Source organism: Gracilinanus agilis, chromosome 2 (assembly GCF_016433145.1).
Source record: "Gracilinanus agilis isolate LMUSP501 chromosome 2, AgileGrace, whole genome shotgun sequence".
NCBI lineage: Eukaryota > Metazoa > Chordata > Mammalia > Didelphimorphia > Didelphidae > Gracilinanus > Gracilinanus agilis.
The window spans coordinates 484793719-484807272 of NC_058131.1; the positions used below are offsets into that span (position 1 = coordinate 484793719).

General features: G+C 35.2%; 1 protein-coding gene across 1 annotated transcript in view; it reads right to left on the reverse strand.

The window, feature by feature from the left end:
- Positions 1-13554, reverse strand: part of SPTLC2 (serine palmitoyltransferase long chain base subunit 2) — a 149575-nt gene that overhangs the window by 107504 nt on the left and 28517 nt on the right. The window contains exon 2 of the mRNA XM_044664963.1: positions 6189-6383. Within this exon, the coding sequence (XP_044520898.1) occupies positions 6189-6383 (195 nt within the window). The remainder of the gene's footprint in view (positions 1-6188; positions 6384-13554) is intronic.

A 13554-nucleotide genomic window follows, 5' to 3' on the forward strand; every position in this document is an offset into this window, starting at 1 on the left:
TGGGACATTAATGCATTGCTGGTGGAGTTGTGAACTGATCCAGCCATTCTGGCTGGCAATTTGGAATCATGCTCAAAGGGCTATAAAAGAATGCCTGCCCTTTGATCCAGCCATACCATTGCTGGGTTTGTACCCCAAAGAGATCATAGATAAACAGACTTGTATGAAAATATTTATAGCTGCGCTTTTTGTGGTGGCAAAAAATTGGAAAAGGAGGGTATGTCCTTCAATTGGGGAATGGCTGAACAAACTGTGGTATATGCTGGTGATGGAATACTATTGTGCAAAAAGGAATAATAAACTGGAGGAGTTCCATGTGAACTGCAAAGACCTCCAGGAACTGATGCAGAGCGAAAGGAGCAGAGCCAGAAGAACATTGTACACAGAGACTGATATACTATGGTAAAATCGAATGTAATGGACTTCTGTACCAGCAGAAAGCAATGACACAGGACAGCTCTGAGGGATTTATGGTAAAGAATGCTACTCACATTCAGAGGAAGGACTGCAGGAGAGGAAACATATAAGAAAAACAACTGCTTGAACGCATGGGCTGAGGTGGACATGGTTGGGGATGTAGACTTGAAACTACCACACCAATGCAACTATCAACAATTTGGAAATAGGTCTTGAACAAGGACACATGTTAAAACCAGTGGAAATGTGCGTCGGCCATGGGTGGGGGGAGAGCGTGGGGTGAAGGGGAAAGTAGGAGCATGAATCATGTAACCATGTTAAAATGAATATTAATAAATGATTTAAAAATTTTAAAAAAAAGAATGAATGACATGACCAATTCGATCTCCAGAAGGATAGGGTTAGGGGCCTGTAGACCTATGATTCCACTGATATAGAAAATTCTACCGATAAACTCACTCTACCAATGCAGATTTTCACCTTCCCTATAACTTATGGTCTTAAGAGTTACCTCAAGCACCAAGAGGTTCACTGACTTGCCCAGGTCAGAGGCAAAACTAGAAACCAGAGCTTCCTCACATTAAGAATAACTCCATCCATGATACCACATGGTAGCATGCTTTTGATGCACCTTAAGTGACAAGACAGACATTTTCAGACATGAAAAATAATACAAAAATTTATTTTGTTTAATTATATTTGTTATGTAGGAAGGTGAATGGTAGAAATATTTTTTAAAAAAGAAATGAAACATTTAAAAATATTCAGAAAGAAGTAGAAAGGAAAATCATAAGGGGCACAGATAAGTAATGAAATGTTTATACTACCACATTAACTTTAATAAGTATTTTAAAAAATAAATGGTAACTCATAATTGATTTAATATTTAATCTTTTTTCTGGTCTTCTCTGCATTTATTGATTTTCTAGTTCATACTAATATTCATTTGAATAGATCTCAGGAAAAACAGAATTGTCCACCTATCCAAGCCCACATGCAGGGAGAATAATATTTATACAACGTGTAACTTCATCAAGCTACTCCCAAAATTTAAAAAAAAATTTTAAAACCCCAAACTGGGCATGAATCCCCAATAACTCATTGCATGAAACAATAACACTGTTACTAATTGTCCGAAGACGCTGTTATATCAGCAATTACCAGCAAAGTCTCCATTGGCTATATTTAGAGGGAAGATAAGAACAAGAGCCTTCCAGGAATCCTTATTCACACAATCAGATCTATTTCCTCCTATTGTATATGAAAATTAAACAATCCAGGTTATGGTCACAAATCCCTAGTATCTCCTTACAGAGCCAGGCAGTGAAAATAGTTCTAGATTTGTGCTCAGAAAACCTAGGTTGACCTCAGTGGATTGAGAGCCAGGCCTAGAGACGGGAGGTCCTAGGTTCAAATCCGGCCTCAGACACTTCCCAGCTGTATGACCCTGGGCAAGTCCCTTGTATATCTGGAATTGGAAAAATGCCATTTAAAAGTATGTTATATATTTCCTATGGACATGTGAGAGACTTTGAAACTACATTTCCCGTGATTCCTCATGGCAAACAGGAAGTATGATGATGTAAGAGAGGGGTTAAGTCTCCTGGGTGAGGAGGAAGTGGCTCTCTTAGCTAGCAGGCACGGGAAGATATGAAAGGTAAAAATGGCTGAGGCAATGTGAATTCTTACAGGCGCGTGGTCTAATGATTTTATCCCTATCAGCATGGCTTTAATTAAAATACTAATTTTTTTTATTATATCAGTCTTTATCATTTTTAATTGTAACACCCTTGACCTCCATTGCCCACCTTTACCACTCTTCCACCTAGGAGCCAATACACAGAATACACACAATACTGTGTATTGGCTCCAAGGCAGAAGACTGGTAAGGGTAGGCAATGGGGGTCAAGGGACTTGCCCAAGGTCACACAGCTGGGAAGTGTCTGAGGTCGGATTTGAACCTAGGACCTCCCGTCTCTAGGCCTGGCTCTCAATCCACTGAGCTACCCAGCTGCCCCCCTGGTCTTATCTTTTAAATGAATGGGTCCAATTAATTGACTTCTTAGTCTTCTTCCTTCTCTAAATCTTTGATCCTTAATATCCTATACTTCCTATTGCTGGAAATAAAATCATTTAAAATACCCTGTGAAAATGTTAAAATAGAGTAAGTGTGTGATAAATGCCAAAAATAACTAATTTAAAGATTCCTTATAATTTCCATTTTCTTCATGTTTGGATATTAGTGAATTTGAAAATTTTGAACTCCTGCTGGGCCTAAGACAGTAGGTGAACTCCTAGTACCTTTTCATTGCAAAAGAGATAAATAAAGCAATATACTAAGAGGGACATACAGTCTAATCTATAAATATGTGCTCAATATTTGTAATTGCAATTCAGCTTTACCAAATTAAAAGGGCAAATAATTCCACCAAGAATTATATCTAATTTATATAAGATGTATCAAGTTGTTCTTACTAAATCTTTATCAGAACCTGTTAATTAAAGAATTCAATTTACTCAAATCAGTTGTCTTAAGAAGATAATTAATACACTGGTTGTAGAAGGAGGAATGGCAGATGACATAGAGATGGTTTGGGTGAATGTAACTACCCAGAAGAAAGAAGGATGTGGAAATAATATGTAATTGCATGTTATAATCCCCCTAGAACTAAGGAGGCACTTGGCACCCATTCTAAAACTCATCCCTTTGCCTTCTCCCTTTCTGTCTCTTATTTAATTGCTTTCTCGAACAGAAAATGCCTCATAAAGTAGAGGGACTTCTGATTTTGAAGAAATCTCATTTTGCATTCATTACATTTAATACTCTCTTTACGAACTTGGGCCAGTCCTACATCTTTAAACTTTAGTTCCTCGTCTGTAAAATGGGACTAATATTTTCACTCCCTGTCTCAAATGAATAAATGAACGAACAAGTAAATAAATGAATGAATGAACAAACAAACAAATGAATGAATGAATGAATAAGACCACCTCTATCCTCATAACAAGTCTTAAGGTCCTATAGCCTTTAAGAGTTAAGTAGTAATAATTAAATAGTTAATTAAATTAAGTAATTAAATTGTGGTAGCTTTTAGCAGTTTCTATGGATAGTTTAATGTAAATTCAAAATAATGCTTTTATGATTAATAGCAAAAATTAAATGTTATAATGATTTACCAATATTTTTTACCTTACTTTTCTCCATCATACCTCCAGGAAACCTTTCCTGATTAACCCCATTTTACTCATATTACTTTTTTAATCACCATCCTTGACATAAACATATGGATATGTTTCACTTGTATTTAGCTTACATTAAACTACATAATGAAGTACCTTATATCCAACATTAAACTACATAATGAAGTACCTTATATCCAAACCATAACTATATGCTATATATCACCTCTATAATATCTCCAATTAATGTTCACTAGCTTTTATTTTTAAATCTCTAGTGCAGAGGAAATCATGATCTACTAGGCAGTCCATTCTAATTTCAAAGCTTAATATTTAATACAATTTTTCTTGCATTAAGTATCTATTTATCTGTAATTTCCATCTATTGTTTCTAGTTCTATTCTAGTGTCATCAAACTGATATTAATGATTCAATGTTTTTGACCATTTTATCAAGCAAAGGATAAAAAAGTTTGCTTTATTTGACTGCAGAAAACAGAGTTAAAAAAAAAATGAATCACAGCTTATGTGGTTATGTCAAAGATATACTGTCAAGCAAGTTAGAAGAGCAGATCATCTGAATAACCTATGTACATTAGTTAATTATATTAACAATTTAAAAATTAATTGGAGAAATAATTAAGTTTAAAATAAGCATTTGTTTAACAAAAAAAGCCAAAACACAAAAGTTTGCTAAACTTTACAAATAAAAATAACTCTATGGAAAAATCTGTTTCCTACCTAATATAAACTTGGAGATAATTTAATCCCAATAGTATTACAAACTAATATATAGCTATTATATTTAATTTTTCTGGTAGATTAGTTTATCTAATTCATTTACTTAGTAATAATGAGCTCTTTCTCATACAGGAGAAGCTACTGCTCCACCAAAATGAACACAACTCAGTTTTCCCAGGAGTGGTGATTTACTGTTATAAATCCATTCATTTATTTTCATACAACATGGATTTATAAAGTATATATAAACTATAAACTTCTTGATTAGAAAGTTTTGTTCCCTATTTTTCAATATAGCTTTTGGGCTATACCTCTGCCCTTCAACTTCCAAAACAATGGTTTATGCAGTTCATAGCAGGTCTAGGCAAGCCCTTAAAATATAAACAGCACTCAAATCCACCTACAACATGAAAAAATCCTCCAAAATATATCCTTTCACTTGAAGGTGGTTACCTGTAAAGATTATTGTGAAGCTAGACATGAATTAAACTATAGATCAATGGTTCCCAAACTTTTTTGGCCTACTGCCCCTTTTCCAGAAAATTATTATTTTTTAAATTTAATAGCAATTAATAGGAAAGATAAATGCACCTATGGCCATCACCTTTCCCCTAGATTGCTGCAGCACCCACCAGGAGGCGGTAGCGCCCACTTTGGGAATCACTGCTTTAGAGCAAGGAGAATGCCTTTACTATCTGGAGATTCCCAGTAGCAGTTCCTCTAGGCAGTCTTGGAATTTAGGAGGCATAGCAACAGCAATCAGCCTGACAAGCCAGTCTTTCTGGCCAGCGGGTGATACTTAGTGGTGTGAGCAAAAGTAAATCAATCCTCTTGGGGCTGAACGAGAAACATGTAAAAGCCCAGGAAAGAATGGCACATGTATACTCTCAAGTACCCAAATTAAATCTATATTAAAAACTTCATATTCAATTTCATTCTTTTTTGTTGGGGCTCTTTTTGCTAAACAAATGCTTATACTGAACTTAATTATTTTGCCAATTAATTTTGTTAAATCCTTAATATGAAAAGCTTATGTACTTAGGTGATTCAGATGATTTGCTTTCTTGACTTGTTTGATACTGTATCTGTGACATAACCTCATCAACTGGGATTCATTTTTTAATTTCTATTGTTATTTTCTATAATTGGTGAAATTAAATATGTATCTACTGACTGCTAAGATAGCTGACATCAACAATGTCAGTCTAGTGTTAGTCTACCATATATACTACTCTTTTCATTTTACGTACTTCTTTGTATTATTCTAATGAGAATTTACATTTTTGTTGGACTTTAGAGGTTCCATAGGAGCTGTAAGTTCCATGTCTTTAATTAAAAACCACATCCATGCCTTTATTTAAAAGCAGCATCTGTTCCAATGAATATTATTTTTCACACATTAGACATAGTTGTTGGATAACAATAACATAAGTCTTGTTTTGTGCTATGTTTTTATTGCAGATATATATTTCAAGCTACATTACCAGTTAAACCAACCATTAATGGCCTGGCAAAGAAAGTAAGTAATTACCGATAGCACTGTTTCTTTGGGTGAGCCTAGGAACTGATTAATCATAGCTTTGTTTCAGGGGTGGAATATTCTAAACAACTAACTTACAAATTAACTTGTGGAAGAAAATTTATATGTTAATTTGAGGGCAGTTTAGTGGTCATGGATGTTTCCTACTTACATTTTTTCCCCATAGGTTTGATTAACTCCTTTATGACATAATCTGGCCCTAAGTGTTTTCATTTTATTGCACTTGGAATAATAAAACAATCCTTGTAAAGGCCACAAAGCAAATAAATAAATAATGAACTTTCATTGTAGAATCAAAAAACCTCATTTACCTTTTGCTCTTCTCTTTCTGTTGCATGGTGACACTTTTCAATTCGCCAGTGCCTCAAGAAGTCACGTAGATATCCGAAGAGTGTTAGAACGCCATACCCGACATATGTTAGCACAGCGACAAGCATTGGGGTTTCCTCAAAGGCTTCGTTAAATGGTCTTTTGTACAATCCGCCATTTTGAGTAACATGATGAATCTAAGGACAGAAGTTAAATTTGAATTTAGCACTTATTCAAACTATCCCAACCACAATGAGAAAAGAATTTCAATTTTAAAGCAAAGTTTTAAAAACACTACAAGGGTACAACTCCAGCTTTTTAAAACTGAGCAAAGGCTTTCTAGTCAAGATGGCAGAAAAAGAACACTGAAGGCAACAAAATTCTCCTTTTATATTCCCTTTAGAAAAAAGAGAGAAAGAACTATGAGAGCAAAAAAAAAATGCTCTCATACAAAATAGAAAATGAGGAAAGCAACAAAAAAGTGTCTATTTAAAAAATACCACAGAACAGCTAAAGAATGAGAAACACCAATGGAAAAAGAAACAAGATAGGCTGAGACACATATTCAAGTGGATGACATTTTTATAAGCAAAAAGTAATGCAGGTAAGAAAATCACAGGCCCAAATAAAAGAAGACCTGAAAGAAACTGAATGGTCTTAAGAGGAACTCTAGTTGTGATGAAAAGATGCTTAAAAAAGGAAAAAAAGACCTAAGTGTCATTGAACTGATCAGGCAATGGATGCTCTCCCTCTACTCCAACCCCTATCCAAATCAGTGGGAACTCCTTTCCCCTCATCTCTTCTCCTTCTCCTTCTCCTTCTCCTTCTTTTTAAAACTCTTACCTTCTATCTTAAAATCACTACTAAATATTGGTTCCAAGACAGAAGAGTGGTAAGGGATAGGCTATTGGGGTTAAACAACTTGCCCAAGGTCACACAGCTAGGAATCCCCTCATCCCTTCTCTCCAAGCTTCTTTTCCCGGTTGAATGCCAACATCTTCCCTTTGGGAAAGCCCTTTGGCTCATTTCCCCCTGCTCCCTTCCAAGTGGTCATGGAGTACAGGTTCTTCCAGCTTCATTTCCCCATGGGATGGCCATAGTCATTCACAGTGATTAAATGAGTCAATAACTACAATCCTTCCAATTAGACAACAGACCAACAGCCCTTACCAACTGCCCTACAATTACATTGTCTCTTTTCCCAACTCCAATAAGCATGTAAACTCCTTGAAAGTAGACTGTCTTTTTTCTATTTGTTTCAGCACAGGGCCTTGCATATTTTTATGTTAAGTCCTGTTTGACTCTTTGTGGCCCCATTTGGGGTTTTCTAGGCAAAGATATTGAAGTAGTTTGCCATTTCCTTCTACAGCTCATTTTATAGATGAGGAAGTTGAGGCAAACAGAGTTAGATGACTTGCCCACAGTCACAAAGCAAGAATCTGAAGCCAAATTTGAACGCAGGAAGATGAGCCTTCCTGACTCTAGGCCCGGCACTCTATCCACTGAGTCATTTAGCAGCCCTGCTTTGCACATAGCAAGTGCTTAAAATAATACTTCTCCATTCATTCACAGTACAAAGAAACTAGAAAATGGACAAATATAAATGATAGAGACAGATATCAAGACTAGATCACAATGTAGCAATTTCCAAATTACTGACATCTTTTTTTAAAAGATCTGAATATTATATTCTAGGAAATAGAAGAGTATGGTTTTTCTTTAAGAATTAGAAGAAATAAGCTACTAACTATAGAGAAAAAATGAGCAAGATTTTGACCAGACAGAAACCAATATTCAAAACATATATACACATTATATTGTTAAAGTGTCTTTCCTTACAAAAATAAAGAAAAATATTTCAAGTTTTCAAGGGGAAAAGGGGAGGGATGTGTCACTCAGCAGGAAGCAATAATCAGTAATCATGGTGATCAGATAATGAGTGTACTGGACCTTCTTCTATTCTATACGATTTCACTTGGTGATCTCATAATTTCTTATGGATTCAATTATCCTCTCTTCTGCTGATGAGTCTCAGATCTACTTAGCCAGCCCTAATCTCCAAACTCAACTTTCCAACTGCCTATGGATAGTTCAAACTGAGCTACTCATAGACCTCTTAAATTCATTATGTCTAAAATTGAATTTATTTTCCCTCTTAACCCTTGCTGAAGGCAGGAGACGCATATCTGAGAAGCATATTTGCTTATTTGACAAGTTTAGGATAGCAGATGGGCACCACATTTATGGAAAACAATATGGTTATACATGAAATCACAAAACAAATCAAATGTTTTGGCCCAGGGATTCCATTATTAGAAATATAGCATTTAAAATCATTAAAAAGGACAATCTCCATGGTGTCACTAGCAAGAATGATAAAAGACTGAAAATCTCAATTCCAGCAAGTAACGGAAAATAGGAAGTATTTTTCAATGAGTCATATGGTGATCATATGTATTTCTGTCATGGCCACATGACTTGATATTCACAGTACAGGCTGATCTCCCTCCTCAAAGAGAATATAAAAAGGACTGAGAAACAATTCACACTTTCTTTTCTTTTCTTTTCTTTTCTTTTCTTTTCTTTTCTTTTCTTTTCTCTTCTTTTCTTTTCTTTTCTTTTCTTTTCTTTTCTTTTCTTTTCTAAACTCTTACTTTCCATCTTAGAATCAATAATGTGTATTGATTCCAAGGCAGAAGAGTGGTAAGGGTTAGGCAATGGGGGTCAAGTGACTTGCCCAGGGTCACACAGCTAGGAAGTATCTGAGTGCAGATTTGAGCCCAGGACCTCCCATCTCTAGGCCTGGCTATCAATCCACGGAATCACCCAGCTGCCTCCCAATAATTCTCATTTTAAAGGGTTTCCATAGAAAACGAACCATTTTCTGCAAAAAAAAAGAAGGGGGGGGGGTATAAATGTGCCATTAAACATTAAGACCCAAGTAAAGGTAAAGACTAAATGAGAAAAGTTCAGTCATTTGAACAGAAAGCAGCTGTTTATTCTACAAATAATAATGTACTTATACAGATGTGAGATCATTTATTAAGTCAGAAGAGAGTAGCAGTGATGATTAGAGGATGTACCTGCTGAAATGTACTAAGACATCTATTTATCAACCTCATAACAATATAGAGATTTTTCTCTCTTCCTAGACCACATATCTAAGACATTGCAGAGACCTCCCAAAACTGGTTAAACCAGCTGATTAATACCCACTTCTGGTAACTCACTTGGGTACAAATGACACATTCTGAGGAAATCTAGAAACACTTCGAAAGATTACAGTCTTAGGCAAGAAATTGAAGACCTTAAGGGCAAAGGTAGTTTTCTTCACTGCTCCCTACCAAAGACAAAAGTTACTGAAGACAAAAATAGATCTGAGAAGTTAATAACTAATTTTTTAAAATAGTGACCAAATATTCAATTTTTATATATTTTAAAATAAAAGCAAATTATAGATAATAGATTCAGTTTTGTGTAAAAATTCTTTTTCTTTTTTTATGTATTTGTAAGTACACACTTTTTTATTTAAGTTAAAAATTTTAAAAAGAGGAAAAAACAGTAATTGAGAATGGAATATATAGGAATAAACATTAAAATTTGGCCAGAGATCTTACTGATATGCATATACTCTGAGATCAAGATAGAAAAAAGTATCACAAACTCCAAAATATTCACTGATAATTTTTTTTTGCCATAGCTAAGAATTGGAAACAAAAATGTCCTTTGACCAAAAAATAATTAGATTTTCAATAGATGTTCAGAAAAAAGAAAGCAAGGCAGGTAACAGAGAATGAATACAAAAGTGTGGCATGGTTCCATAAGAATAGCATCAGGAGTTTTCAAAGCTTGGAATGAGAAAACTAAGTACAACAACAATGAAAAGGGGCTTTAAAAATGTTTAAGTAGAAAGGAAGATCAAAAAAAGGGCGGGACCACCGCTTAGACAAGTCAAAGATGTTTAACCTTAATTTTGGTTATTTTTTTGTTAAGGAAGATGTCTAGACTGGAAAGGACAGAAAAAAAATAGTTAACTGGGAGTTGAAAAACAAGATTAGTGGAGCAATATTAAGAAAGCAAGCATCTAGCCACTCCAGTTGAGTCTGTCATCAGAGTCAAATATACTTTGTTAGGGCTGACAAAGAACTGATTGATATGATTGCTGAGCAGCTTTCAGAGATCTTTGAAAGACTCCACAAAATGGGAAAGATATCACAAGACAGTAAAACTACAATGTCCTGGTATTTATAAAGAGGAAAAGAATGGACCTTGCAAAGTGTATCTAGTGACACTGATTTTTAAATAAAGAATGACAGAGGCTGGTAAGAGAACATCTAGAGAAAAGGAAGAGTTAGCATAGATAACTTCAAGAACATGTCTGGAAAGCATTATCTAGAAAACATGTTTAGAAAAGCCTTTACTAAAGTGCCTACTATGTGCCAAGAAATCACCTAAGAGCTGGAAATAACAAGGTAGAATGAATTCTCACTACTCACAAAGATCTCACATTTTAATTGAGAGAAACAGCATATATGAAGTTTCAGCTTCAAGGAAGATGGAAATGCCTTTTAACATACAAACATTAGAGCAGATGGCAAGGACCAGGGATCCTTAGAGTGTAGGAGAGATAGTTAACATGATGGATCTCTCCTCAAATATCAAACTATACCCACCCCACCTCTCTCAGTCAAGGGCTTCAACTCATACTTAAAACAACAATGACAAAAAACCTGAAAGCACAGAACTAGCTCCTTCTTCTCTCTGCATCCTCATCTCACACCACTTCTTAAATTATCTTCTCTTCACTCTGGTCTCAGATTAAGAGGTGGCCCTTCTTCTGGACAAGTCAAACTGCTCTCTGTGTCCTGAATCCAACTCCTCCTGGCTTCTTCTGTCATTCCCATTCTCTCTTATCTTTAATCTCTCACTATCTACAGGCTCCTTTCTGGTCACTGACAAACATGTTCTTGTCTCTCCAATCCTTAAATACATTCTCACAAACTTCATTTATACCTACTACCCCACTATTGTTCTATATCCCAGATTTCTCCTTTTAGTGACTAAATTTGTAAAAATCACCTACAATAAGTATCTCTATTTCTTCCCACCCTCTTCTAAAGGCTCTGTAGACTGGAATCTGCCAGGATCATTTAACTGAAACTGACACCTCCATAATTGCCAAATCTAATGGCTATTTCTCAATCTTCATCCTTCCAGGAAACCAAGTCCACAAACTCAGTCATCCCCCACCCCCTATACTCTCATTTTATCTATCTAATCTGATGCCAAATACTGTGGTTTCTACCTTTACAACATTTCACAGATATATCTTTTTCTTTCCACTCATAAAACCACAAGCCTAGCTCTGGTTCTCCTTATACCTTATATTGGCTACTGCAACTCTGTTCAGTCCATCAATTAGCATTTATTAAGCACCTATAGTATTCCAGTATCTATTAAGCACTGTACAGTCTTCTAAATTGGTCTCCTTTCCCTCATCTTTCCTCATTCCAAATATAGTCCCTTGCTATATCATGGTTCACTTATCATAGCTTCACTGTATTACAAGTTTAAAAAAAAATCTAATTCTGTATCGCAGAGTTACACTTATCACAGCACACTATAAAGGTGACCAACCACAGTGCTGTGTTAATAAGTGTGAAAAAGGTTTATAAGAGAGTGGGAAGGGTTTAAAAAGTCTTAAAATATATATAAATAACAAAATAAAAATAATGCCGCTACTTTGGGGATTTTCACTTATCCTGGGGGTCTCTGGAATGTAACTCCTGGAATAGGTGAGGGACTACTGTAATCCTCCATTTGGGTACCAAGACAGTTTTTATAAAGTATAAAATCAACTATATCACTTCCCAGTCAAGGAGCTCCAGTGGTTTCCTATCACTTGTAGGATCAACTACAATCTCCTCCATAGAGTATTTAGAGATTTTCACTTCCTGATCCCTTCCTTGCTACCTTTTTAGTCTCCATATAGATTATTCCCCTTTACATACTCTGTAATTCAGGTAATTTGGTCTTCTTGGCAGTTCCTCAAAGATGACTCCTCATTTCCCATCTCTGTGCAAAGATACTGGCTGTCTCAATGTTTGAAAAATGCTAATCCTCTCACCCCCATCTTTAAGTTTCCCTAGCTTTCCTCAACTCTTGATTCAACTCCTACTTTTCTTCATAACCTGGTCTCTCTTTCCCTATCCCCCATGCTAATTATTTCTTTCAGATTACCTTAATGTATTCTGAATTTTTTATATATTCCTAGATATTCATATAGCAGCCTCTCTCCAATAGAATACATACTCCTTGAGAGCAAATACATATAAAAATGCATTCATACAAACATATAAAGAAAAATATTGCAGGACTTCAGAATGGTTATAAGAAAAGGGACACAGCATTATTTCACTGTTGTACAATCATTTGATTCTATTTCGTTAAGCACTCAGTGCTCATTTTTTGGTAAAATGTTCTTTATATGTACATTTATTTATTCATAAGATAATAAGACATAAACCTGCATAATTAAGGAGCAAATTTCACATAAAACCTTTAGTGAGTAGTTCTACTCTGATGCCTCACTGTTACTTAGAAGTGATTTATATTCTTGAAGAAAATGTTCACAGAATATAAGATCTTGTATTTTCTACCACAATGAGAAGACTTGTATAGTTGCTGGTATCAGATTGAATTGGCCTTCTGTAGGTCAGATAGTCCAAGTAAGCTCAAAATATCACCAATAGTCTGTTCATATAGTGATGGATCCTTTGAATGTGGCAATCCACAAAACAAAGAAAAATATAAAATAGTCCTCAGTTGTCCTCTTTCAGCAATGCAGTGGCATTAAAGAGTTAGAAAAGGGAGCAGGGAATACAAAGAATTACCTAGTTTTTAGTGGCAGTTACATATTTTGGCTTGGCTGATGATACTCTAAACGTGATGTTCCTGTCTAATGGGCAACAAATAAACATGTTTCTAGAGGATCAATATTATATTAATTTTGCATTCTCAGTATTTACAAATGATGGCTTATTGTCCAGATTATAACATTGGTGTTAGATGATCAAGACATAAGAGTTTCTCCATCAGTATATATATTTTGGACAGACATTATAAATGGATAATAAATTGGGTTCTGACTTAAAAGGGAGAAAGAGAATGTGCTACATAGTCTTCAGGAAACCAAAAATTCCTTTAATGGTCCCAAATTATCATCTTGATTTGGAACATCTGAATCATGAGAAGAAACATCCACACTGATGAAGTCACAGATCTATTTGAGAATAAGAGCCGGCATCACATAGTAAATAGAGAGCCAGCATGGAATCAGGAATATTCAAACTCAAGTCCTGCCTGGGA